This window comes from Sparus aurata, chromosome 21, assembly GCF_900880675.1.
Source record: "Sparus aurata chromosome 21, fSpaAur1.1, whole genome shotgun sequence".
NCBI classification, from domain to species: domain Eukaryota; kingdom Metazoa; phylum Chordata; class Actinopteri; order Spariformes; family Sparidae; genus Sparus; species Sparus aurata.
Genome location: NC_044207.1, coordinates 18104300 through 18129061, shown reverse-complemented (window position 1 = coordinate 18129061; position 24762 = coordinate 18104300). Strand labels below are relative to the sequence as shown.

Below are 24762 nucleotides of genomic sequence, written 5' to 3'. Positions count from 1 at the left end.
AAACGGCAGAAGTCGGGGTGAATAGGGAGGACTTTAAGAGCACTGGTCTGTTCCTGGACCTTCCTTAACTTCCTTAGCGAGCGTGCGGTCAACTGAATCTGGCTCGGTTATGGTCGACTGAAGATTTTCGATTTCAAAAGAGATAGATGATTGTGTGGAGTCCGGGGTGAAGACCTTCTTCAAGTCCTTTATGAGAAACTAGCTTTGGCGAGGTAGGTTGTACGGGCATTCGGGGTGGGCGTGGCCCCCGCTGCAGAAGGAGTAAACGTGGAGGAAGCGGCACTGGGACACGGTGCATCCGGTACTGTTGAAGCCGTTGCAAATCGAACAACCTCCTTGGTGCATGACGGGCCTGCCTTTCTTATATACGCCGTTGATTATGGGAAGATGACAGAAGGAGTAGATGACATCTGTTCTGGAGGTATGGGTGCTGGTGGAGCTGCCGACAACAGGCGAGAGAAGGCTGAAGCTCTCGTTTGGTTTTTTGTGCGGCCCAGTGTGGGTAGCTGTGTATAAAGTGAAATTAGTGGTTGCCTGTTGAGGGGGAAGAACGGGTGCCGGCATCCCGGTGCTGACGACCCCAGCCGACATGAGCTGCTGGGACTGATGGAGCTGGGAGATGGAAGCTCCCTGCATCCCGGCATAGGGTGCTGGCACCTGGTGCCAGGAGTTGAAGCGAGGTGCTGTGGTTGCTGGAATTAGACGGCAGAGGGCACTGGCATCTTGGTGCCAGGAGACTTGGTTGAAGCGAGGTGCTGTTGTTGATGGAAACAGGAAGCAGAGGGCGCTGGCATCCTGGTGCCACGAGCCCTGGTTGAAGCAATCTGCTGTGGTTGCTGGAAATAGGCACCAGAGGGCGCTGGCATCTCGGTGCCAGGAGCCCCGGTTGAAGCGAGCTGCTGTGGTTGCTGGAAATAGGCACCAGAGGGCGCTGGCATCTCGGTGCCAGGAGCCCCAGTTGAAGCGAGCTGCTGTGGTTGCTTGAAACGCGAAGCAGGGGGTGCTGACATCTCGGTGCCGGGAGCCCCGGTTGATCAAGCTGCTGTGGTTGCTTGAAACGGGAAGCAGGGGGTGCTGTCATCTCGGTGCCGGGAGCCCCCGTTGATCAAGCTGCTGTGGTTGCTTGAAACGGGAAGCAGGGGGCGCTGGCATCTCGGTGCCAGGAGCCCCGGTTGAAGCGAGCTGCTGTGGTTGCTGGAAACAGGAAGCAGGAAGCAGAGGGCTCTGGCATCTCGGTGCCAGGATGAGAATCAGAATCAGAATCCTTTAATGTTCCGCAGACGGGGGAATTTGTTTCTCGCAGCAGCAGAATATTACGAGAACAGAGCAATAGCAAAATAGATAATAGAATAGACACTATAATTAAAAAGGGAAAGAAAATGGAATCGAATCGACGTATATACATATTTACATGATGTAGTGCAAGAATGGACAGTAATTTTTAATATACAGACCGGAGCGGTTGAAGCGAGCTGCTGTGGTTGCTGGAAACAGGAAGCAGACGGCGCTGACATCTTGGTGCCAGGAGCTCCAGTTGAAGCGAGCTGCTGTGGTTGCTAGCAGTGGGCGGTAGGGGGCACTGGCATCTCTGTGCCAGGAGCCCCGGTTGAAGCGCGCTGCTGTGGTTGTTGGAAAAAAGCAGCGGGGGGCGCTGGCATCCCGGTGCCAGGAGCCCCCCCAAAGGTTAGCTGCGGTGATGGCTGGAACTGGATGGCGGTGGGCACTGTGGAGTTTGCCCTTGAGGTTGTAGGTTGCTGTAGCTGATGATGATAATCCTGATAGAAGTTGGAGGGTCCTAGAATGCATCTGGGCGCTCCCTCTGGAGTGTAGTGATGCGAGAAGTGGTGGCGGAAACTCTGGAGTTGTTTGATCTGGCAGAGGATCTCTGTCTCTGCTTTTGCTGCTGCTCTTTGTTTTCTTTGGGCTGTGTTATTTGATTGTACTGTCCCTTTAACAAGAGCGTAGATGTCACTGTCTGTAGGGCTGTGCGTGATGACGTCACCTGGAAGCGATCTGGTGTCGATGATGAAAATCCTGATGGGGATTGGAAGGTCCTGAAATCCATCTGGGCACTCCCTTTGGAGTGGAGTGATGACGAGAAGTGGTAGCAGAAACTCTAGAGTCATTTGATCTGGCTGAGGATCTCTGTCTCCACTTTTGCTGCTGCACTTTCTGTTGTCTATGAGCTTTCTGCTGTCTTTGGGCTGTAGTATTTAATTGTACTGTCCCTTTTAACAGGAGCGTCGACGTCGCGGTGTGTTGCGTGCGCGTGATGACGTCACCCGGAAGAGAGCTGGTGTTGACGGAAGAAGCACACATGCGTGTGGAGAAAGTTTGGCTTTATAGTCCATTTGGTGAAACAGAATTCATTTGTCGTTTAAAGTTTTCTGGGGAGTGGCTACTGTCCAATCGGTGACTGTAGAAGATGAAAGCCGGTCGGGGGAACTCACCGGAGCGTGGAGACGTTGAGACCGGCGAGTTGTTCGGCCGGTGTTGGCGGAACGATGGCGGGAGGCTTCGCTTCTTGGAGGTGAAGGAGTCGGCGAACCATGGCGAACTGCAGCGACGGTGACTTTCTGTTCCGGAATTTCCTCGTCCTCTCTTTGCTGCGGAAGGAGGTGGGCTGGGAGACACGGGAGAGTCGTTGGACGAACTATGATAATCTTGGATGTTGAGGAGAGATGAACCAGGCGGGATGCGAACTCGCTCGCGCCCTAGCCGGCTGTAGGGCCACTGGAATCAGGGTCTCGGGAACGGAGGTGACGGGAAAGTTGTCGGCTTCAGATGAATGGTGATCCTGATCTCGTCTGAAAGATCATCCCACGGGGATAGTGATACGAAGTCCATGATGAGGTGAGTAGAGCCTGATGTTGCTCGTACAAAAGTTTGGATGTGCTCGGGCGAGGCGATGTCGCGTGATCTCGTTTCTGGGTGCGAGAGCGCAGAATACGAGAGCGAAGCAGATGAGAGGGTCAGGTGGTTATTTATAGAAATGCTGAATTTGGCGCTGTTGAGGTGTGGTCCTGCTCCTGAAACTTCGCCAATTAAGCTTCAAAACAATATACAAGAATATTTTTTGCACATATCTCAACTTATACACAGAAAAAGATAGAATAGACTACAATCAAAATAAGGAGTTGGAATACTGTACCATCAGAGGCCAAACATTTTACTGTTTGGATGAGGAGCACAAAGGCTGTAGTTATCTTCATTATTAGAATTCTTCTAAAATGGCTCACAGCAGAAGACTTCACCCATGCATTACTCACACAGGCTTTAAGAATTGTGTGGTTGATGATTGAAGGACAGTCTTAATATTGCTGACAAGGGAACCCACAATGCTGATATCTGCAAACTTACCAGATGTTGGAATATGGGTGTATACCACTGCTTAATAAACTGACAGTGCTTCAAAAGGGAAGTGGCAGTAACATGCTCCAATAAGTGAACTTTCAATTTGCAGCCATTAGCTCAGTTGGTAGAGCTTGGTAGTCGGTCATCTCTGAAGCTGTCTTATCAATAAAGTCATACAAAGGCCCAAATAGATAAATAAATTGATAAAACAAAAGTAAAGACAGGGAAGCAGATGTGATACAAATTGCGGTGTAATCCGCCCAAGTCGATTGACGTACATGGAGAACATTTACTGAGCCATTCTGGGATTTCCATCATGACAGGAGGGACAGTTGTGCAATATTCACAACAAGGAAGCTATCATAATGCTTACTCAGCATGTCTGCAATTGTCAATGTTCGTCAGAAGTGCCAGAAAGTCTGAAATACTCTAGATCTTTTTTGTGGTTAGATCATTTCCTACCATCACTTAATCATTAGTGTGTTTCATTAAATGGCAGGTTTGGTTCATTTAATTGTTACACTGTAGAATACTGCTCAGCACACACAGGTCAGTAGTGCCTTTGACTTTAGACAAGTCTTATGTTGGTCCGTTGTCGCCTTCTGCTGCCTTAAGATAGCAATCTGCCATCAGGGCGCCAGATCACACCTTACATTAAGACTAACACGTCCAAAATGTGTGCAGACAGGGGCGACGGTCAGAAGTCTATGTTGGAGGAACTGTGGAGAACAGCTAGCAGACCATTTTCATATATTTTGGAGCTGCCCAGCCATTCAGCCATACTGGCAAGAGATTATACGGGAAATACAACATATTTTTGGTGATGAAAATAACTGCTCTTATTCTACAATCTATTTTGGCAATATTGCACCCCATTTACTGGTGCGAGACAAATATCTTTTAAAAATATTATTAGCAGCCAGCAAGAAAGTCGGTCTTCTGTGTCGGTCTGAAACTAGCAATGACACTTGCACCAAGCAAAATATACAGCCTGATGTGTCTTGATTTATGCAATTAGAGATAATAGCACACCATAATAACTATGATGACTTATTGGACCAAATAATGAAAAATTGATATGTGCATTTTATGAAAAAAAAATGACTGTTACATTCAGAGAGGAAGTGGTTTAAGTGAATCTTGAAGTGAACTGTGGGAACACTGGATTTCAGTAAGAGGTCAAAAAGTGAAATGCTTGTACAATCTGCTTTATAACATAGCAATTGTGCAACATCCAATTCGCTTTGTTGGGATTAGTCAATCATCTCAATTTGAATTACAAATACGTTCCATTTTCCACTTTTTGTGCATGTTTCATTTCGGCGGAGAAAATGTATTTGTCACGATGATTTTCATGTTTTATAATGGTGTCTCATCAGTTTTACATTAAAACCTTGTCAATGAATTTGATGAAACAATAAAAATAAGAGTATTAATTTAACCTTTTTCAAAGCCTGATATAGCTTATAACTCTGCGCTAAAGACCGGCTGTTGTCCAAGACTGCTTAAAACTTACTTGGTTACAATGAACATGGCTTCTGTTGTTTATTTTGAGCCAAGCTCATCAACCATTGTGCTGTGTGTGGGTGTGTGTCAATCCACAGACTTGCTATTTACTCCAGTTTGAGTACAACGTTTGCTAAAAGAAATTACAATGCCCATCTGTTTTCGGAAATGACTGTGTTTTTATTAAAAAAATATCTTGTGACATTTTATTTAAAAAAAAAAATAAAAAATGTTGTCAGTAGAAAACAAATGGACTTAATGCTGAATGCCCAGGCATGATGTGGAAGTTAGAAAGTATTGAGAGATGGATGTCTTAATCTTAAAAATCTTACAAGATCACCAGAATTTTCCAGATGAATATGATACAATGTAACTTTAAACATGAGAAATTATAATTCCTTAGATAATAAAGCATTATACATTATACATACAACAGTTGGCTTTACACAGCAGCTGATCTTCAAATATTGCAAATATTAGAAATACACAGCACTGTCCTACAGTTCTAATACTGTCAGGACTTATTCCCTTATTCCCTAAATTCCTTCAGGACAAAAACAGCCCTCGACGCAAGGTTCGTCCTGTCGGGACTTGTTTTCCCGATAATGACTGCCGTTTTATACATTATCCCTTACTTAACACAGAATTAGCCTGAAGATGGCCCAACCTGACAGAGAGGAACAACAATGAGTGGTCGCCGTAACGGTTGCTTCTATTCATTGTCATTGTGGAAGACATCTATTGCAAAATTTGGGAAACCTCATGACTTCCAGACACTTGCAGTATGTCAAAATTTCTTCCTGCTTGTGTTTAGTTTGACAACTAATACATTTTTTGACACTAGCTATATTGTCCCCAAAGACAATATTTTTAGGTGGACGTTTATGTGTATGGATGAGACAAGTTTTCAGTCTTTGTGCTAAGCTAAGCTAACCAGCTGCTCAATATATATGGAATATAGCCTACCTATTAATGTCAATGTACGTCAACCTGCAATCACTGATTTTGGCCACTTGAGTGCACTGTTAATAAGTCCTGACCACAGTATTAGAATATTGTGCAAAGTCAACAAAGAAATATCGACAGGGCCTAAACCAGACCATTTTCTACCGGACAATCTGTTAAGGTGAGGCCTGCAGTTTGTCAAGGAAGGAATGAGAATAAGAAAAGAAGGTGGAGGACTGTGGGATGTTCTGTAGGAGAAGAAAAAGACTCCAGACTATAGATACCTCAGTTTGCGCTTAAGTACAGTACACAGTCACATAGCATAGTATTTTGCAAGCTAAAGAGTTGGATGCTTTTGTCCAAGAAAATAGGTAGAGTGAATATTGAAATTGTTAGATGGCCAGAAACACGATTCCAAACCAAAAGTTTACAAACCCGCCATGATAACTGCGTGTGATTATGTGTTGTATCTAAGGGGTTGTGTAAACACCACAAAATACACATACAAAACCCTGTGAGCCTTTAAAGTTTAGGAGAAGGTTAAACAGAAATGTTTATTATTTACAACATCTTTAATATAAATGTTTATTTCTCATAGTCTAGTTATCGTTTTACAATTGTAGCAGGCATCGCAGATTGCAGTATAATAAAATATGAGATATGATTCCCCAACACATTCAATCAATCAGCAAATTCTTTGTTAGGAAATATAATTGAACACAATTTCAAATGATTACCAATAGATACAACTCAATGAAACCTCTCATTTCAAAATATGTCATGAAATTTTAGGTCATAAAAAATGACAATCATCAATCATGGATTGTGGGCCCTGACAATTTCTGCGTCTATTTTTAAATCACACAGTTGCAACAGGCGCAGGGTTCTCTTCCATTTCATTTACTACCAGTTTATTATTGTCGACCACATTAGACCTGAATCGCTCATTGTTGAAGAAGAGCGGGTTGTCGAAGGTCGTGAACTTTTTAGGCATTGGGAGGCGGCGGCCAGACTTCTTGAAGAGTATTAGGACAACGACGGTCACGATGACAATCGCAATAAGGACCAGCCCAACTGTCAAAACCACGTGGCCATGGGTTGGAGGATCCACCTTAGGACTTGCTGTACAGATTCAAAATGTATATGATGAGCGAGAAGAAATACATTTTATTTATCATAGAAGAAACGAGTATAGAGAGATATAACTTACCAGCTGTTGTTGGCGCTTGTCGTAATACTAGAAGGAAACAAACACGATGAGAAAACTTCACAGTGGGTGTATCATTTCTGTATCCTATTATCAACATTATGCTCCAAATATCAAAATCAATTTCTAAACATATATCTTATTTTAGAAGTTATGATCTTATTTCAGTTCAACATCTATGTCATTGTGCAGACAATACTTTAAAGGCACACCATGCAGGATTATCCTACAATTTAAATTTATAGAGGGACTCACAACAACAATCCCTCTTAATCATCACGTATGACCCATTCAGTGTGTAGAAGTGTCTAGATCTATTGTCACATCCTTGTCTGGCAAGTGTTTGACATACATCCCCATGTTGGGTTTAAAGGGGCCTTCATTTCTGCACAACATGTCCATAATGTAGCTGTGTTCAGCCTCAGAAAAATTATACAAAGTTAACTGGCTAGCTATACTGATGAAGCTACGCTAAGGAAACACAATAATAGCTGCCTGCAGAAAAAAAGCACTGCTGCCAACAATTTAATCGAACATCTGGAATTTGCCCACATGTAACAGATGCAGACAACTTTCACCTTACGGCAACCCCTACGGGACACACTACTTCTTTGTGGTCTTCAGTCGGGGAGATGCCTTTTTAAATCAATATGTTACAATGACACATGGCTCAGTAATTGATGACTGATCAGTGATGGAAGATGGCATCATTGTAATAATGGTCTCACCTTTGGGGATTTTGCATATATAACCTCTGCGACGCTCTGTGGCTGCGGCCCATTTTCCATCTCTAGCTCTAATTGCACCATATCTGTTGCCAGAAGTTTCGCCGAAACCCCAGTTAGTGTAGTCCATGGCTGTTCTATCTAACCACAGCCACATGCCTGGAGACAAAAATAAATTCAGTGTGTTATCTCAGTGGTTTGTTTTTCATACCAGATAAAGCAGTACTTTTCTGCTCTTGATGTCAAGAGAAAAAAGATTCCAAATGTACATGTTTAACCTACAACCAAACCTTTCTATCTAACATTATTTTCATTGGGAAAAAAGAGAAATATTAGCAGCTACCTTAAAGCTACACAGAGCAACATGAGCATTTCTGTGAGTGTGTGTTATTTGATTGAATGATCAATCTCCTTTCAGGCCTGTTTTAATCTTAAGCAAACTAATGGAAATATACCATACTTGAGATGGAATATGCTTCCCTATGTTCACCACCAGGACTTCTAGTAACTATCAAGCTTAATGTTACTTTTCATTAAGAACTGATAATGTGTGTGTACCTTTGCGAGTTTTGTACAATCCAATCCAGAACATGGGTTCACTGTCTTGGAACATTTGGATATTGCCATGAATGAACTCTTGTTCATGGGGATCTTCAATGCTGGCTAGAGCTCCACCTTTACAAACAATCAAGCAAATAAAATAAAAGTCTTTAGTTAAAACTTGGCACAGCTGAGTGAATGAGAATATCCATTAGAGAACCCTCCAAAAATACTTACCTTCCCTTGCACACTCGGCTGATGCCGATGGCCAATCAACGTTTCTTTTGAGAAAGAGGTAACAATAACCCCTAAATGGGAGCCAGCTGACTGTCTGGCCTCTGAAGATGTATATATCTGGGTCATCAGGGCAAAATCCTGGGAAATTGCTTGACTCTGTTGGTGGCACATCTGTGAATGAGAGAGACATTGATATTGATATTGATAGTACATGGTTTCAAATTCAATTCACTGAGCACCAATTTTTGAGTTTACTGACGTTAAAGAGAAGACAAGATCACATCTAAAACAAAAACAGTGGTTCAGTGCAATAAAATTGTATGCTTTTTCCACACAGGTAAGGGAGGGATTTATGTGTAGCCAAGTGGAAATAAGAGTTCACACTAAAGCCACTAGATGTACTGTGCCCCAGACTGTGAGATGTTCTGTAGGAGATCACGTGAGAGAGAGTGAGAATCGCGGAGTCAAGATTTTAAACAGTTTATAGATAGTAGGAGTATAAAACCAGATATAATGTGTGTTCAAGAAACATGGTTAAACCTAGATTTGATTTTGTTTGATCTGACCATATTGTCATCAGACGAGACAGAGAACAACAAAGTGGTGGGGGATGTGCTACCTTTGTAAGGAAGGGTGTTCCCTATAGGATGTTGGGTACAGGTAAGGAACAAGAATATGTGGTAGTGGAAGTGTGGGCAGAGAAAAAGAAAATAGTAGTGATAAATTATTATAACCCTTGTAAACGGCTAGCATTACATGAACTAGAGGAAATAGAAGGCCAGGATAGAGATAATGTTGTATGGTGTGGAGATTTTAATGTCCATAATACACTGTGGGGAGGGGAAAAGACAGACAACAATGGGCAAGAATTAATGAATGATTGGAACTTAGTTTGTTTGAATGATGGTAGAAGGACTAGGATTGATATTATAACTGGTAAAGAGTCCGTATTAGACCTCACAATTCTGTCCAGTAGAATGGCTCCAAAGTGTGAGTGGCAAGTGCATGGAGAAGGCACTATTGGAAGAGATCACCACCCAATTATATGTAAACTGGATGTTGATGTAAGGTTAAGCTCAGAAGATAGTCATGGAAGGTGGATTTTCAAAAAAGCAGGGTGGAAGAGAAACAAGTGATTTGTACATTAGTTCAACCCATAAACAAATGATGTTGAAAGAAATGAAAGTGAGGTGCGACACAGTATTTATATGGCTACAATACCAAAAAGTTCAGGAAAACTATTAAGAAAAGCGGTTCCATGGTGGAATGCTAAATGTGAAGAGGCAGTTCGGGAAAGGAACAGAGCATTTAGAAGGTTAAAAAGAACTCATAACTTTCAACATCTGATTGAATATAAACAAGCACAGGCAGTAGTGAGAAGGTCTATAAGGCAAAGGAAAAGAACATACTGGAGAGATTATTGTAGCTCAATTGGAAGTACTATTAATATAAATGATGTATGGGGAATGATCAAGAAAATGGAAGGTAATAGAAGAGTGTGGAATTATCCAATCCTTTCAGATGGAGAAAAGTTGGCTATATCAAACCTAGAGAAAGCAGAAATGATGGTGAACACAATGAGTAAGGTACATAGTTCAATAATTTATCAGAAGAAGAAAGAAGGGGTAGGGAAGAAACAAGGAGTCTATATGCCGAGGTTATTCAAAAGAAAGACAAAATAGAGGATAAATGTAATGTTCCATTCACATTGAGAGAGTTAAGAAATGCTTTGGATAAGTGTTCAGAAGAATTCAGCTCCTGGTTAAGATGAAATCTGTTATAGCATGTTAAGACATTTAAGTGAAACGGGAATTCATTAGGTTTTAAATGTATTTAATAAAGTATGGTAAGAAGGAAAGATTCCTGCAGGATTGAAGGAGGGAGTTATTCTTCCAATAAGAAAACCAGGAAAAGATGATAGTAATCCAGCTAATTATAGGCCAATAGCTCTAACTTCTCACCTAGGTAAATTCATGGAAAGGTTGGGGAATGGAAGGATAATGCACTTTATTGAAGAAAGGGGGGTGATGGCTAGTTGTCAGTGGTTTTAGAAAGGGGAGATGTACTATTGATTCACATGTGTCATGACTGTTCTGTTTGTTGTGTTGTCTGGTTTTGTCTTGTGTTTTCTTGTATTTGATTTCCATGTCTCTGTATCTTGTCTTGTGTCTTGTTTTTCCATACCCTCATGTGTCCTTTAAGTTTTCCTGTGTATTTTCCCATGTTCCCTCTGGCTCCCTCTGTCTATTGCTTTGTTCCCTTCATGTTCTCGTGTGCTCCTCCCCTTCGTTACCTCACCTGTTGGTCCACCTCACCTGTTCCTCGTCTTGTCATCAGTGTCTGTGTATTTAGTCTCTGTGTTCCCTTCACTCCTTGTCTGGTCATTGTTCTTGTCAGCGTCTGTCTTTGTCCATGCTCCCGGCCATGTGCCTGCTCCTGTCTGATCCTTGTTCCCCACGGTATGTGTTTTGGATTTGAGTTTTGCATTTTGCCTTTTGATTTGAACTTTGATTTGAGAAATGAGACACAGCTCTTTTTATTGTACTTTAGTGCTTCCTCTATTTTATATGAATATTAATATGCAGAAATTATAATTTTTTTTCTCAATAGCTTTCATGTTATGTGGCCCACTGACTTCTCAAACAGATTCTGTTTCCATAAAAAATGTAAGAAAAATAATGGTAAAAATGTTCTCTAATGCTCAAGAGGTTAACATATTTTCAAACAGCGACTTCAGCTTCTACACTTTTTTGTCTCATGTCTTAAATTCTGATTCTAAAATTCTGACAATGAATTTTTTTTCTAAATTCTCACCAGTAGTCACCATTTAAAGGGTTATTTTTCAAAATTTTCTTCTGGGGGGGGCATGCCCCCGGACCCCCCTAGTGTTGCTAGGTTACGGACTCAGAGCACTGCTGCTACAAAAAATTATAGGGGAAACACTGTCTGCAGTTTACTAATACAATCTGCTTACTCTACAAACCAGCAGCGGGACACCGCCACAGAATGCATATAGGGGAAACGTTGGTGTATGTGCGTTTTTGTATGCAGGGGGCCATCCAAGAATTGTGCCCAGGGGCCCCTGCCCTCTTGATCCAGGCCTGGATAGGTGAAGTCGCTTTGATGCCCGCACCCCAGAACACCACAGCTACGGAGATGGTGCTTCTTTTTCTATCTGTTTTATCTTCTTTATCTTCTATCTTTATTATATAAATAAACATGAGCCCTACCTGTTGTCTTCATACAAATGCTCTTCATTTTCCGATTGCAATCAGCAGTCTTCCATGTTTTATCCACATCCACATACACACAGGGTTGATCCATTCTTGGTTCATTATAATCCCACTTGGTTATGGTGATACGCCAGCCTTCAATATATCTGAAATATCCTCCAGTCTGAAAGCAAAAATGGTTCAAACTGCAATTAACATCAATCATTCGAACTACATCCAGATTGTTTTTTCAAGGAGTTGTGAACATTTTGTGATTTTTACAACAAATGATGAACTTGACAGAATAGCATAGAAGAAGTTTAGCTTTTAAAAACTATCAATAACATGTTTTTGTATATATACATTTTTGTTTTACATAAACGGTAGTCAGCAAAAGTTTGAAGTTACAAGCAGAGTCTAGTCATATTTGTTATGTGCAGTTTGAGAGGCTTCCTGCCCTGTACCTCCGCCTTGTTCAGTCCAATCCACAGAGGAGCTCTGAGATTCATAACCATCAGCTCAACATAGGCCTGTGACCACTCATTACGCACGCTAGCCAGTTGGGCACCATCACCTTGACAGTGTGCCTTGGCTGCATTCCAGGTCATTGGTAGAGAAACAACCTTGATAGAGTCATTAAGTATTCTGACATAGTTGGTATAAGTTGTTGGTTCAGGAGTGTCCGGGAGAGAAGGGTCTGTTCAGGGTTAGAAATTGTACAAAATTAGTTTTCCCATTCATGTTAATGTCGGGCTCTGGTGTATATAAGGTGCTTACTATTCCTTTCCTTTTCCTCATGAAAAATTACCCACCTAATTCAGAAACACCCAGTTTGAAAATACAGTTTAAAATATAGTACTATATTTTATATAATCCTAAAGTTGCATTGTTAAATTAAAAAAAACATTTTTTTTAAAACAATACAGTGACACAAGAAATTGTCATTTGCTTTTGGAAGATTGGTGCTCATGTGGGCAGAATTACCCCAGAACAACACTTTTGTGGATTGATATTTGGTCAGATCTCCACTCAGGCCTGTGCAAAAATCAAGTCTTTTTTCAAAGAGGTGAATTTAGTCTAAGTTCCAAATAGATACATTAATGTGCCCCAAAGCAACTTGCATGGAATAGACCTATTGTCTATAATAGGGATGGGTACTTAAACTTGGTATTATAAGCCTAAATTATTGAATACCATACTCGTATTACATCAAATATTACTCTCAAGTTCACGACAATTACACTTGCCAGTGTAAGTGCAATAAATCCCTCAGTAGTAAAACGTCAATACTGCATCCATACACCTGTTCAACAAGCATAAACGTAATTAATCTGCTTAATTAAAACGCAGTCTCTCATCCACTGCTGCTTTGTTTTTGCACAAGCACAGCACGCTAGCTCTCCTAATAGAGAATTGTTACAGAAAAGCTACTGGCACACTATTGAAAGCTGTGTCAATGTAGTCCAACAGTTGAGCTTGATATGCCACATAATTGTATCTCACAAATTCTTGCACACTTAGCTCCTGGCTGAGACAAACCAGTACCCTCTCAATCCTCCTGTCTCTCCTCCCTTCATCAGAGATGAATTATTTCACCCACCCACACCTGCTATTCATCAGACTGATAGGACTTACAACCAGTCTGGTCCGATCAGAGGACTGAGATCCATGCATCACATTACGCACACAGAGATGCACCGCAGTGCTCCTCCTCCTCCAGTTAAATAGAGCATTTTGCTCAGATACAGTCTAATCATGTTGCTGCCATCATCTTTACTGTTTATTGATCACTATCAAAGGCAAACTCACAGGCTGCTGTATTGCTTGTATCCATGGTCAGTGAGAAATGATGCTACCTCCAAAAGGAGGAGGACTGATTCTTTCCTCCGTACAGCCCAATGCATTTTAAAATCCTCCTTACTATACACATAGTGATCACAATGTCAAAAAGCACCGTCTCGCCCTGTCTCAACCCAAGCCTGAACTTAATCAAATCATGTAAATGAGATTTAAGAGCAATATAAATGATCACTTTGTAACGTGATAATGTTGTTTTGTTTTGTTTTTGCGTGGCAGCAGTATGATTCCTTACTTTATGATAATACTAAGTTAATATGGTTTTGCATCCTTTGGCAAACCCTTTATGTAGCAAATAAAAATGGACAATACTGTGCCAGTTCTTGTCTATCAAAATTACTGTAGGCCATAGAAAAGACATGTAAGAGAAAGAGCAGAACTTGGGCTCACCAACATTTCGACCACAAACAAATCCAACGGTGTCATTGCAGGACCTTTTTTTCCATTTCCCAACACCTATCTTGGGATCTGTATTCATGGCAGCACACTCTTTCTGGTGAAAAAAAAAGTATGGTGAGGTCAAGGGTCATTTTGAAGGACTCCTGATACATGATACTGATTCTTCCGCACTTCCACAGTTTGTAGAATTTTTCTTTTAGCTGTCCAAGTGCTTACAGTTTGATAAATATATTGTAACTACTGACAAATTTGGGTGTATTTCCCATTACAGAGTGTCAAGAAAGTATTACCTTTTGAGACATGAATCGTCTTCCATAATCCTTCAATGTAGAGTCAAGAAGAAATGTGTATGAATACACCAGAAGAAAAAATGTTACAAACAATACACATGCAATATTACTGTCATGTCTTGTCTAACTTCTGGTCATACTTTTGTTTTTGGTGTCTCTTGGTTCTGTTTCCTGTTTTATTTGCAGTGCTAATAAAGGAATTCTGATTCTGATTCCTATCCCTGTGTGTTTTCCCACTGCTGTCCGCCCCTCCTACACCTGTGTCTCATTCCCCACCTCCCTTGTGTATATAGTCTGTGAGCTCCCTGTCTTCAGTGCCAGTTTGTCTTTGTCGTCCGTAAGAAACGCTCCAGCATTTCTCCCAGCGATAGCCTCCCTGGTGTTTTTTTACCCTGTTTTTGATCCTGACTTCTGCTCTGTTTGCTTTCACTGACCAATTTCCTGTGTACTGTACCTGTCTTCAGTAGACTTTTCGCCTTTTAATCTTAACTGTCTCGAGTCATGCATTTCGGTCCTAATCTGTGTGTCAATAATACTAATTAAGAGTAATGTTTGTTTGTCAGATTTGTAACCTCAGCATGTCATCAAGGTGTCATGTAATAAGTCTTTCAAGTCAAGACAAATGACAGGTTATTACAATCAAATTTACAATAAATGTGTTACCGGAAAACGGTGATGCCCCTGTAATGGAAAATCAAGATGTCAGAATTATTTAGCAATGCAGCAAAAAATGTATTAAAAGCAATACAGACAGATATAATTCATTACAATACTGGGCAAAGGTTGTGTGTACGTGGGGCATAGGGTTAAGGTTAACACCTAGTACAGTTAAGTTAAAACATCTTACTATATAGCGGTCCTCAAGGTGGAGCTGCAACAACATAAAAGCACAGTCTTATTTTCATGACAGAAAGTGTAAAAGAAAAAAAAGAAGTAAGTGTCCACTTACCTCTAACCCCCAGTTGTTGTATTCCCTTGGTTTCCCATCAGTCCAGTAAAATCTTCTACCGTTTCTACTATTCATACCAATCCACAGGTCTGTGGTTGGTGCCTTTGCCATTGCAACAGTTAAAAATCCTGAAATGGTGATAATGTTGATAATTAAAGACTTAGAATACCATCGGTCAAGTATATACAGTTTGTGTCAGTTATTCTTTATTCATTTCTTTGCTCTTTGGGATGCACTGTCGATTTTCATATTTCTCGAGTATTTTTACTGTACTTTAAAAAAAGCAGAAACATCTCCTGATTGGACACTCAGTTTGTATATTGAGCATTTACTATGACTAAATAAATTGACAGCGTATCTTGTGTTGTTTGTCTACTTGAGTAGACTAGTCGACTAGTTGATATTGCTTAATCACTGTATCGTGTACTCTGTTTATGGTTGGCTCAATATTAGGTGTTGTCTTTGCAGTGGGTTTAAGTGCAATCTTTACCAGAAGAAAGTAATGTGAAGCTGTGCACAGCATAATCATCAGTCAGGTTTTGAGAACCTTTATGCTCGGAAGTTGGTTTTGTTGATATGGAAATAATATATTTCACTTGAGCATTTTAAAGCTTTCTACTGTGAGAACAAAAGTTTTAATCAACTAAAGGAATTTCCTTGTTTCTTGAAAGGCAAAAATCATGTGTTAAATAAACTTCTGAACACTAGGATTTGTGCAATCTTTCAGTATAAACAGTGCACAGTGTGAGTACCATTTTTCTGTAAAAAGCTTTTGGTCATATTGTCAGACTCTGACTGCCAGATGTTTCCAACATACTACTGTACATATCCATGGACACATTTTGCACTCTAGGACAGGTTTTAACGTGTATGACCTTCACGTAATTTGGCCCATTGTGGCAGGCTAACTTTTTTTTTAACACCAGGTAGGTCTGGGTGATATAACCATAGTGATATCAGAGGAGGCTCGTCCATAGAGGCAGAGGAGGTTGGTCCTCCTCTATTTTTGAGAGGCAAGAGGAAGATCAATTTTTTTTTAAGAAAGAGTAACTGGTTGAAATAAATCATTACCAAATCTCAGTATCATTTATAAAATATTATATATATATTATATCATTAAAAAAAGTTTCTTCTTTGGAAGAAAATCCACTTAAAACGGTTGAATAGCGACAGCTGCAGACGGAGGAGACAGAGCAGTCTGTGAGAGGAGCAGGGAGCAGGAAAGTGGGGGCTAGAGGAGGACGGAGGGCTTCTGTCCTCCGTAGGAGGGATCTCCTTCCATTGACTCAATGCATTTAAGTTTTTTTCATGCTGATCTATGATTGGCTAAGACACGTAATTTGACGCGCTAAGGGAGGACGTCCTCCCTTACCAATCAGCAACCAGAATACAAGATTGACAGCAGGTTGGTCCAATAACAGTTCCCAAATTTCATTCTCACATTTATACAACCGTAAACAAAAAATACTACTATGTATTTTACAGCTTTCACTGCCAGCCATGCTCGGACAAGAAATATGGAGTTTTCAGCGATATTGGAATCGGTTTCAAGGAAATATAAGCAATTTTCTGAAAGAAAAAAAACTGTTAGGAGAAATCAGAGAGAAGTTTCGTTTCTTTCGTTCGTCCTGCTGGAGGACATAAAGTTAGCGGCACGACCGGGACAGCAACACAGTTACAGCGCACACAATACAGAGCAGCAACAAAGCCACTGTCGTGAAGGATGTGTGTTGAGTGCTAAGATAGCAAAGGGGGTAGCGCAGTTGCCTGCTAATTAGGTTCGAATCCCTAAAGAGATAGAAGTTTAATATTTCTTTTTGTCTTGTATATGAGCTTTTTAATGAAATGTTTTTTTAAAGAAGTCTTGTAAGTCATTGTTTTATTGCTTAATTTTCATTGAATATAAGAAAGTAGGGTTAATTAGTTGACTTGTATAAAATAACATGACACCGTGGACTGGTTTTCCTCCTGTCCTCCCCAATTTTTTCAGTCACCAGCCGCCACTGAGTGATATATGTTGGCGACAGACACATTATCACTAAAAAAAAGAAATTAGTTCGATAAAATGTTCTATAGTTTCACGTGTATGCACCATCGCCATGTGACTACATTGGCTTACATTTACATGAAACATGAACCATATGCATTTCTCTGGAATATAATATTAATAAGAAAAATCGATCATAAAACAAACCTTGTACAGTATCTGAGGAAATTGATGCCAGATTTCCTCCCATACTTTTGCATTGTGTCCTCGCTCCTTCCCATGTCTCATTCTGGTTATTAACAATGTTATAACACTATTGGGAAACAATAAAATGTAATTGCTTTGTGTGATATCTCAAAAGAGCAGTAGTTTATTTTGTATCCACAATAGATCAGAATTTTATGAAACATCAGTTTTATTATAGTTATTTTGACATATATTGTTACTGGATATTTGAAACTGTTTCATTACTCATTATCCAAAGTTTCAATACTGAGACCAGTTGTGCTTTTCCGCTCGACAATGAGTCGACATACACACTGCTGCAGTGTGTACACATAGGCCCCCTCCTTACAGTCCTCATTCATTTATCCAAAATGCTGTTGTACTTAAAACACATTACACAAGCTTTGTTATAGTCATCTTTTGTTCAAAACAAAAAGATGTTGTGTAAATATATATATGTGACATCAAACACCTTATCAAATAGGTATTTTTCAAGGTATCATATCAAGTTTTCCAGTATTGTGTCAGCACTTATTCCCATCCTGCCAAACAAATATCACATCAAAAAGTGTCCACTGACCTTTGATTCAATTTTTTTCCAGTTTTGTGGACATCCACCCTTGGGGGAAACTGTTGGTGCTACAGTGGCATTGGCAAGTTGTGTGCCACTTCGTTTACAAATATAGTTGTATTCAAACCCACAATTATGATTCACCCAGAACCCTGTGAGGTAACCAAAAATATAATATTTCAGCAAACAAAAATATGCCTTTTTACATCAACATCTAATCTCAAATTAATTATTTATTAAATTAATGAATCATTCGAAAGTATGCCACTAAAGATTTATCCATTTAAACTACTCACCCAAATGGGAGGCCATGATAGCACAATTCTCATCATTGTTCTCGAAACGAGGTCGACCTTCATCCCACCTCTGAAACACCACTGGTGAACCATCCATCCACCTTTTTGGAACACAAATACATTCAGTTAAAAAAATTGTAAGACAACATTAATGGGTTAGTCTGTCAAAATTAAACTCTGCACTGCAGGCAATTCAGCAAAATATACCAAATTATGTTCAAAGAAATACTTGAAGTGCTTCATAATTAAAACTGCACTTGTCAATATTTGCCAGACAATAAATCGGGTTGAATATGATTATTATTCAGATATGTTTAAATTAAACATGGAACAAATTGTGGTCTAATTTCTATGCAACTGGTGCTTGAGGACCATTTTAACAATCTTCATGATAGAAACAAAGTGCCACTGGTTTCAGGCAAACCTTGTAACTGTTTTAATTATTTTACTTGTAACTTATAGAATATTACAAGGATTTCCAACATCCTAGTTATTACCTCTCGGTACTCTTAATATACCTGCAAGGACCCTACAATCTCAAAATCCCAGTTTCCTAGGGATTGTTTCCCTGTCAGTGTTTTCCAATTATATCTCATTTTTGGGGATTAATATTACTACTCCATTAATGTGTATGTGACATTTGACTGCTGTAGATGTTTAATGTTGAGCTCATTTTAACTTCTTCATACACTGCTGAGCTGGCATCGTTTTTCATCACGTTATCATATGCTCGTAATGTGGCAGTCCTGTGAGAAAAACATATATCTAAAAAGTCAACTTGTTCACTTTTTAAGCTTCACTTTTTCAGTTCTTTAGCTAATCCAAGAGGATTTTTAAAATGGTAATTGAAACTATAAAAGATGAAAAATTGTTATATGAAAAGTAACAAAAGTAGTAACTACTAGCACTAGGGATGTCACTTGTGCGGCACTGGCAAAGGTTTACATGGCTTACAAGTCTGGTATGTGGGCCTGTTATCAGAATTTTGCTCAGGGCCCAAGGGAGGTCAGGACCAGCTCTGAATGTATATTATAGAGATCGGAGATGTGTCTTATTCAGAATATTATTGATTAATTAATAAAACAAGTTTAATGTCATCTGGAGGAAGATGATCTGCTGCTTTCTACTGTTGCCTGTTTTTCCTGCGCATCTGTGATGATGAATGGCACGCACATGGAAAACTCATCCAGTGGCAATGTGAAAAGACTTAAGGATTTGCCTAATGTTCTTTAATGCCTCTTATTTTATACTTGACTCCTTTTCTCGTTTTCTTTTGATAATTTTTCATTATTTCCTTTATAGCCATCAGCCATGACTCCATAGCTTACACTTGGGAGAAGCTGTTAGCACTGTGCAACACGAAGGTACTCCCCGTGGAAAGACCGGAGATCCCCAGGGAATTAAGGAGAAGGAAGAGCCGGGAGAAGAAAAAATGGTATAAACTGTGTATGCCGCCTGTCATTATGGGAAACGTAAGATCTTTCCCTAATGAGATGGAGGAGCTAACAGCACTAACCTGGCTGCAGATAGAGTACTGGGAGTGTAACCTTATGTGCTTCACAGAGACTTGGTTGAATGAACTCTCACTGGACTCACACGTCAATTTGGGTGGATTTCAATGTGTGAGAGCAGACAGGAAAGCAATGGAGAGCGGTAAGAGGAAAGGAGGGGGCATAGCGATGTTTGTGAATGACACAGATGGTGTAACCCGGGACGCATCAGGGTGAAGGAACAGTACTGCAACAGAGACATTGAACTGCTAGAGGTTAGCATTTGGCTATATTACCTCCCGAGGGACTGTTTCGACACCACAGACTGGGATGTGTTGTGTGAAACTCACGGGGATGACACTGACAGCCTGACAACCTGCATCACAGACTACATTAACTTCTGCGTGGAAAACACTGTGCCGACCAGGAAGGTACAATGTTTCTCCAGCAACAAACCCTGGGTGACTCCAGAGCTAAAAGCCCCCGCCTCTCCCCCCAGTACACCTCTGACACCCCCACACCACGGCACCCCCCTCCACTCCCTGCCTGATCGATCCACACACCCCTTCCTCAACCTCTCTGAACAGGAGTCACTCCATGGTCCCACCAACACCGCCAGCCTCTCCATAACAGCTGATCAAGTGAGGAAGGAGCTGAGGAGGACCAAGGCGAGGAAGGCTACTTGCCCTGACGGCATCAACGCCAGACTGCCGAAGGACTGTGCACATCAGCTCTGTGTAGTACTCCTGCACATTTTCTACCTGAGCCTCAGTCTGGAGAGAGTCCCACTCATGTGGAAAACATCATGCGTGGTTCCTGTACCAAAGACTGCGCACCCCAGGGAGCCCGACCACTTCAGGCCAGTGGCTTTGACCTCTCACCTTATGAAGACCATGGAGAGGATCGTTCTCACCCACCTTCGACACCTGGTTAACAGCGAGATGGACCCACTGCAGTTTGCTTGTCAGCCTGGCATTGGTGTGGTGCACAGGTCACTTTCACACCTGGATAGCACCAGGAGTACTGTGAGAGTCATGTTTATATGACTTCTCCAGTGCTTTCAACACAATCCACCTATCACTGCTCAGGGGGAAGCTGGAAGGAGCTGAGTCGACTGCCACCTGGCTGCACGGACCACCGACTACCTCACAAACAGACCGCAGTATGTGAGGAACCGCGACTGTGGGTCCGATGTGGTTGTCTGCAGCACAGGAACTCCACAGGGTAGAGTGCTCTCTCCTTTCGTCTTTTACACTCTATACATCAGGCTTTAGCTAACACTGACAGCTGCCACCTCCAGAAGTTGTGCGACAATACAGCCATCATTGCACGTGTGACAGAGGGGAACGATCTGAGTACAGGAAGGTCATCACAAACTTTGTCACCTGGTGCGAACTGAACCACCTGTGCATCAACGCCAGCAAGACAAAGAAGGTGGTCATTGATTTCAGGGGGAAGGCTCCTCAGACTGCACCGATGAACATCCAGGGTATGGACATTGAGATCGTGGAGGAGTAAAAATACCTGGGTGTTCACTTAAGCAACAAACTGGACTGGACACACAACACAGATGTCCTGTACAAGAAGGGCCAAAGTCATCTCCATCTGCTGAGGAGACTGAGGTCCTTTGGTGTGTGCAGGTCACTGTTAAAAACCTTCTATGACTCTGTGGTAGCATCAGCTATCTTCTACGCTGTGGTCTGCTGGGGCTGCGAAAGCTCAGAGAGGAACAGGAAGGGACTCAATAAGCTGGTCAAAGGGGCTGGCTCAGGTCTTGGACTGTCGTCTGGACTCCATTGAGGAGGTGGGTGAGAGGAGGATGTTATCCAAGCTGACATCAATTATGGACAACCCCTCTCACCCTCTACATGAGACTGTACGGGTCCTAAGCAGCTTCTTCAGCAACAGACTGCTTCACCCACGGTGTAAAAAGTAACACTACCGCAGGTCATTCATTCCAACTGCTGTCAGACTGTTCACCAGCAATAACCCTTAATGTAGCACCATAAGCACCTACTTATCTTGCACTACTTACACCTCTGCCATCTTGTGCAATTATCCTGTGCAATAATACTATTTTATTTTTGTACATATTCATTTGTATATACTGAATCTGTTTATTTTCAAACACTATTTATTTATTTATGTATCCAACCTTCAACAGGGCTATACTCTGACACTTTATTTAAATGTATATAACACATTTATATATGCACATTTTTGCCTCCTGTATATAATGCACATACAGAATAGTCCTTTCTATATTTAATCTTTTCTCTCTTATCTAAATCTTTTTTTAGTTTTTTTTTGTATTTTTAAGTCTTGTACTTATTGTATGTCTGCATGTCTGTCTACCTGCTACTGTGACAAGTGAATTTCCCCAGTGTGGGATTAATAAAGGTGTAAATCTAAAGTCTAAAAAAAGTCTATACTCACCCATATGTTCCATCAAGATCTACAGTCAGGCCTATCCAGTAAATCCCATATCCTCTGTACATCTACACACACAGACCAGCACATGGTTACACTAACAGTACTTACATTGCAGTATGTTCTAGAGCCTGACCGATTTATCAGCGGGCCGATATTAGGCATTATCCAAACTATGGGTATCTGCATTTATATTGGCCGATAAATGAAGATTTGAAAAATAAAATAAAAACGGACGAAACACCCTCCAACCATGTTATGAGTGTTGGCGTTCACCAGAGGGCACTCTACAACAGGTCCAGTCTATGCCACCTGATTGACGTACCAGACGGCCAGTCTGAGATCTTCTTGCATGCGCAAACGTGCTAGCTACTGCAAAACGCAAGCGAGCAAAGTGTCCTGGTAAGCAGCTTCATTGATATCAACAAAAGAAGGGATATAAAAAAGTGTGCACTTGTCAAACTACCATCGCTATTCCAAAGCAGGGGAATGTTGAGAGGCACTTTCCAACTGTTCATAAAAAGTACGACACTGACTTATATCCGAAAAAGCGAGCTGAGAAGGAGAAAGGTGAAGGAACTAAAATCACAGTTAATTGGACAGCAGTCGTTTTTCACACAGCGGAACTCACAAGCAAAGGCCGACACCGAAGCATCATTATGGGTGAGTCACTCTATCATGCGAGAGGATGCTGGGGTGAATATCGCCGCTGCTTAATCCATAGCAAACAGTTTTTTGTGTTTTTTCTGTTCAGATGCAAGTGTGTTTATACGGACAGTGCTATTCCCTCCGTGAGGACTGACAGACGATACATTTATTCTTTGTTTTGTTTGTTTCACTTTGTTAAGTGCTAAGATGATCAAAGAGGCCTTTGTGAGGCAACTGACTCCTTGCTTCAGGATTTGAAAAAACAAACCAGAAATATTATCATCAGTCAAAGTTCTTCAGCTATCAAGAAGTACAGTTACACAGCGCTGTGAATTAATGGCTGAGGATTTGACACAGCAGCTTCGGAGAAACATTGCAAACAGTAAATTGTGTGCAGTATTGATGGCTGTTTGTCATCCATCTGCATTACAGTTGTCAATTTTTATGTGCAATACCAAGGGTTACATTACTCTTTCAATATCAGTTATGCACTGTGTCATATACAGTATACTCAGTGTATGTATAAATAAATAGATGTTTAGTATTTTTATGTAAGTAGATCATTTTGATCTGGTCACTCTGAAAGTAACTCGCAAGCTAAAAAAATTTGGGTACCCTGCTCTACAACGTCACTGTTGGCAACACTCGTGTTTAGAACGCCACAAACCCTATAATATATTTTGATGTTCCTCTCTTACGTTGTGACAATAAAACAAACAAGTTTATTTTTAAACTGCATTGTCATATTATTTCAGTGAGGACTCATAAATAACCACAAATAACTAATGTTACGGAAATCTGTTTAAGTTTTGTTACGTGTTTCTGGATTATTTTTTTTTATATTTACATCGGCCGATATATCCAAATATCTGATATATAAATCACCAAATATTTGTATTGGTATCTGCCTTAAAAATCCTTTATCGGTCGGGCTCTAGTATGTTCTCAACTTATGTGTCATTGGCGAATTTGTAATGTCACTGATGTAGTATAAAAACACTGCTTACCCGTTTCCATAAAAAGACACTTTCAGCTTCACTGTTGATTGTTACCAAGTCACCATGCATGTTTTGACAGGAGCGACGAGCTTGTTCCATGGCCGCTGATCTTCTTGAAAAATAATACTGATTCCCATTCCATTCTAGCCACCCATCTGATGTCTCATTCCAGTCTGTAAACATATTAAAAGAACAGATTTTCAGTGGCTTCTCGGCCGTGCTAGGCTCTATATTATATATATATATTATATTATTATATATTACGCTTCCACGTTATTATTTCAATGGATGATGCCGTTTTCATGGGGACACGTGGTGTGCACTGAGGGGAGGGGCTGTGTGTAGATGTGTGAGTGACAGAGAGACGGAGGAAGAGAAGGGGAAAGAAATGCCGCTGAACGGATACCCTGCGTTTTTAAGAAGTGCTACAAAAAACACAAAATAACCCCGAATAGCAATATGTGGCTGTTGGTCTTGCTTCCGTGGCGCACCGCCAGAGTGGGAAACGCTGCATACCAGTGGACTAACCTTTCCTTTTTTATTGACAATTTCTTCTCCGTCAGCACTCGTTTTCTCACTCTGGTGTTGATAGGTTGTGCACATGTTTTTCTTTCTTGGTTTGAAAAATGATCAGCCAGTAGCAGATATGATACCATGGGTGGTGAGTTGGAGTTGCTCCAATAATCACACCAACTACTTTGGCTGTCACTACTGCAGTGTCTCTGGGCTAGCAGGTAAAGCAAACAGACTGGGCTGCGTAGAAGTGGCAGTGCAGTCGCCTCCTCCACTCTGCCTAACAATCAATGAATGGCTCCAGAGGATGAGTGTCACCTAGAGGAGCTGCAGAGGACCAGGAAAGAGGCCTGTTGGTGTGTTTCCCAGCTAAATAACAGCTT

At 41.0% G+C, this 24762-nt stretch overlaps 1 protein-coding gene across 1 annotated transcript in view; it reads right to left on the bottom strand.

The window, feature by feature from the left end:
* Window positions 1-6333: 6333 nt before the first annotated feature.
* Window positions 6334-24762, bottom strand: part of LOC115572432 (macrophage mannose receptor 1-like) — a 30259-nt gene continuing 11830 nt past the window's right edge. The window contains exons 17-33 of the mRNA XM_030402488.1: window positions 23876-24039; window positions 22227-22288; window positions 18301-18401; window positions 18014-18156; window positions 17416-17521; window positions 15222-15349; window positions 15120-15143; window positions 14936-14953; window positions 14273-14302; window positions 13974-14076; window positions 12191-12423; window positions 11745-11910; window positions 8515-8685; window positions 8296-8412; window positions 7741-7896; window positions 7016-7042; window positions 6334-6927 (exon numbers count right to left, since the gene is read on the bottom strand). Coding sequence (XP_030258348.1) covers window positions 6665-6927; window positions 7016-7042; window positions 7741-7896; window positions 8296-8412; window positions 8515-8685; window positions 11745-11910; window positions 12191-12423; window positions 13974-14076; window positions 14273-14302; window positions 14936-14953; window positions 15120-15143; window positions 15222-15349; window positions 17416-17521; window positions 18014-18156; window positions 18301-18401; window positions 22227-22288; window positions 23876-24039 — 2012 coding nt within the window. The 3' untranslated portion in view covers window positions 6334-6664. The remainder of the gene's footprint in view (window positions 6928-7015; window positions 7043-7740; window positions 7897-8295; window positions 8413-8514; window positions 8686-11744; window positions 11911-12190; window positions 12424-13973; window positions 14077-14272; window positions 14303-14935; window positions 14954-15119; window positions 15144-15221; window positions 15350-17415; window positions 17522-18013; window positions 18157-18300; window positions 18402-22226; window positions 22289-23875; window positions 24040-24762) is intronic.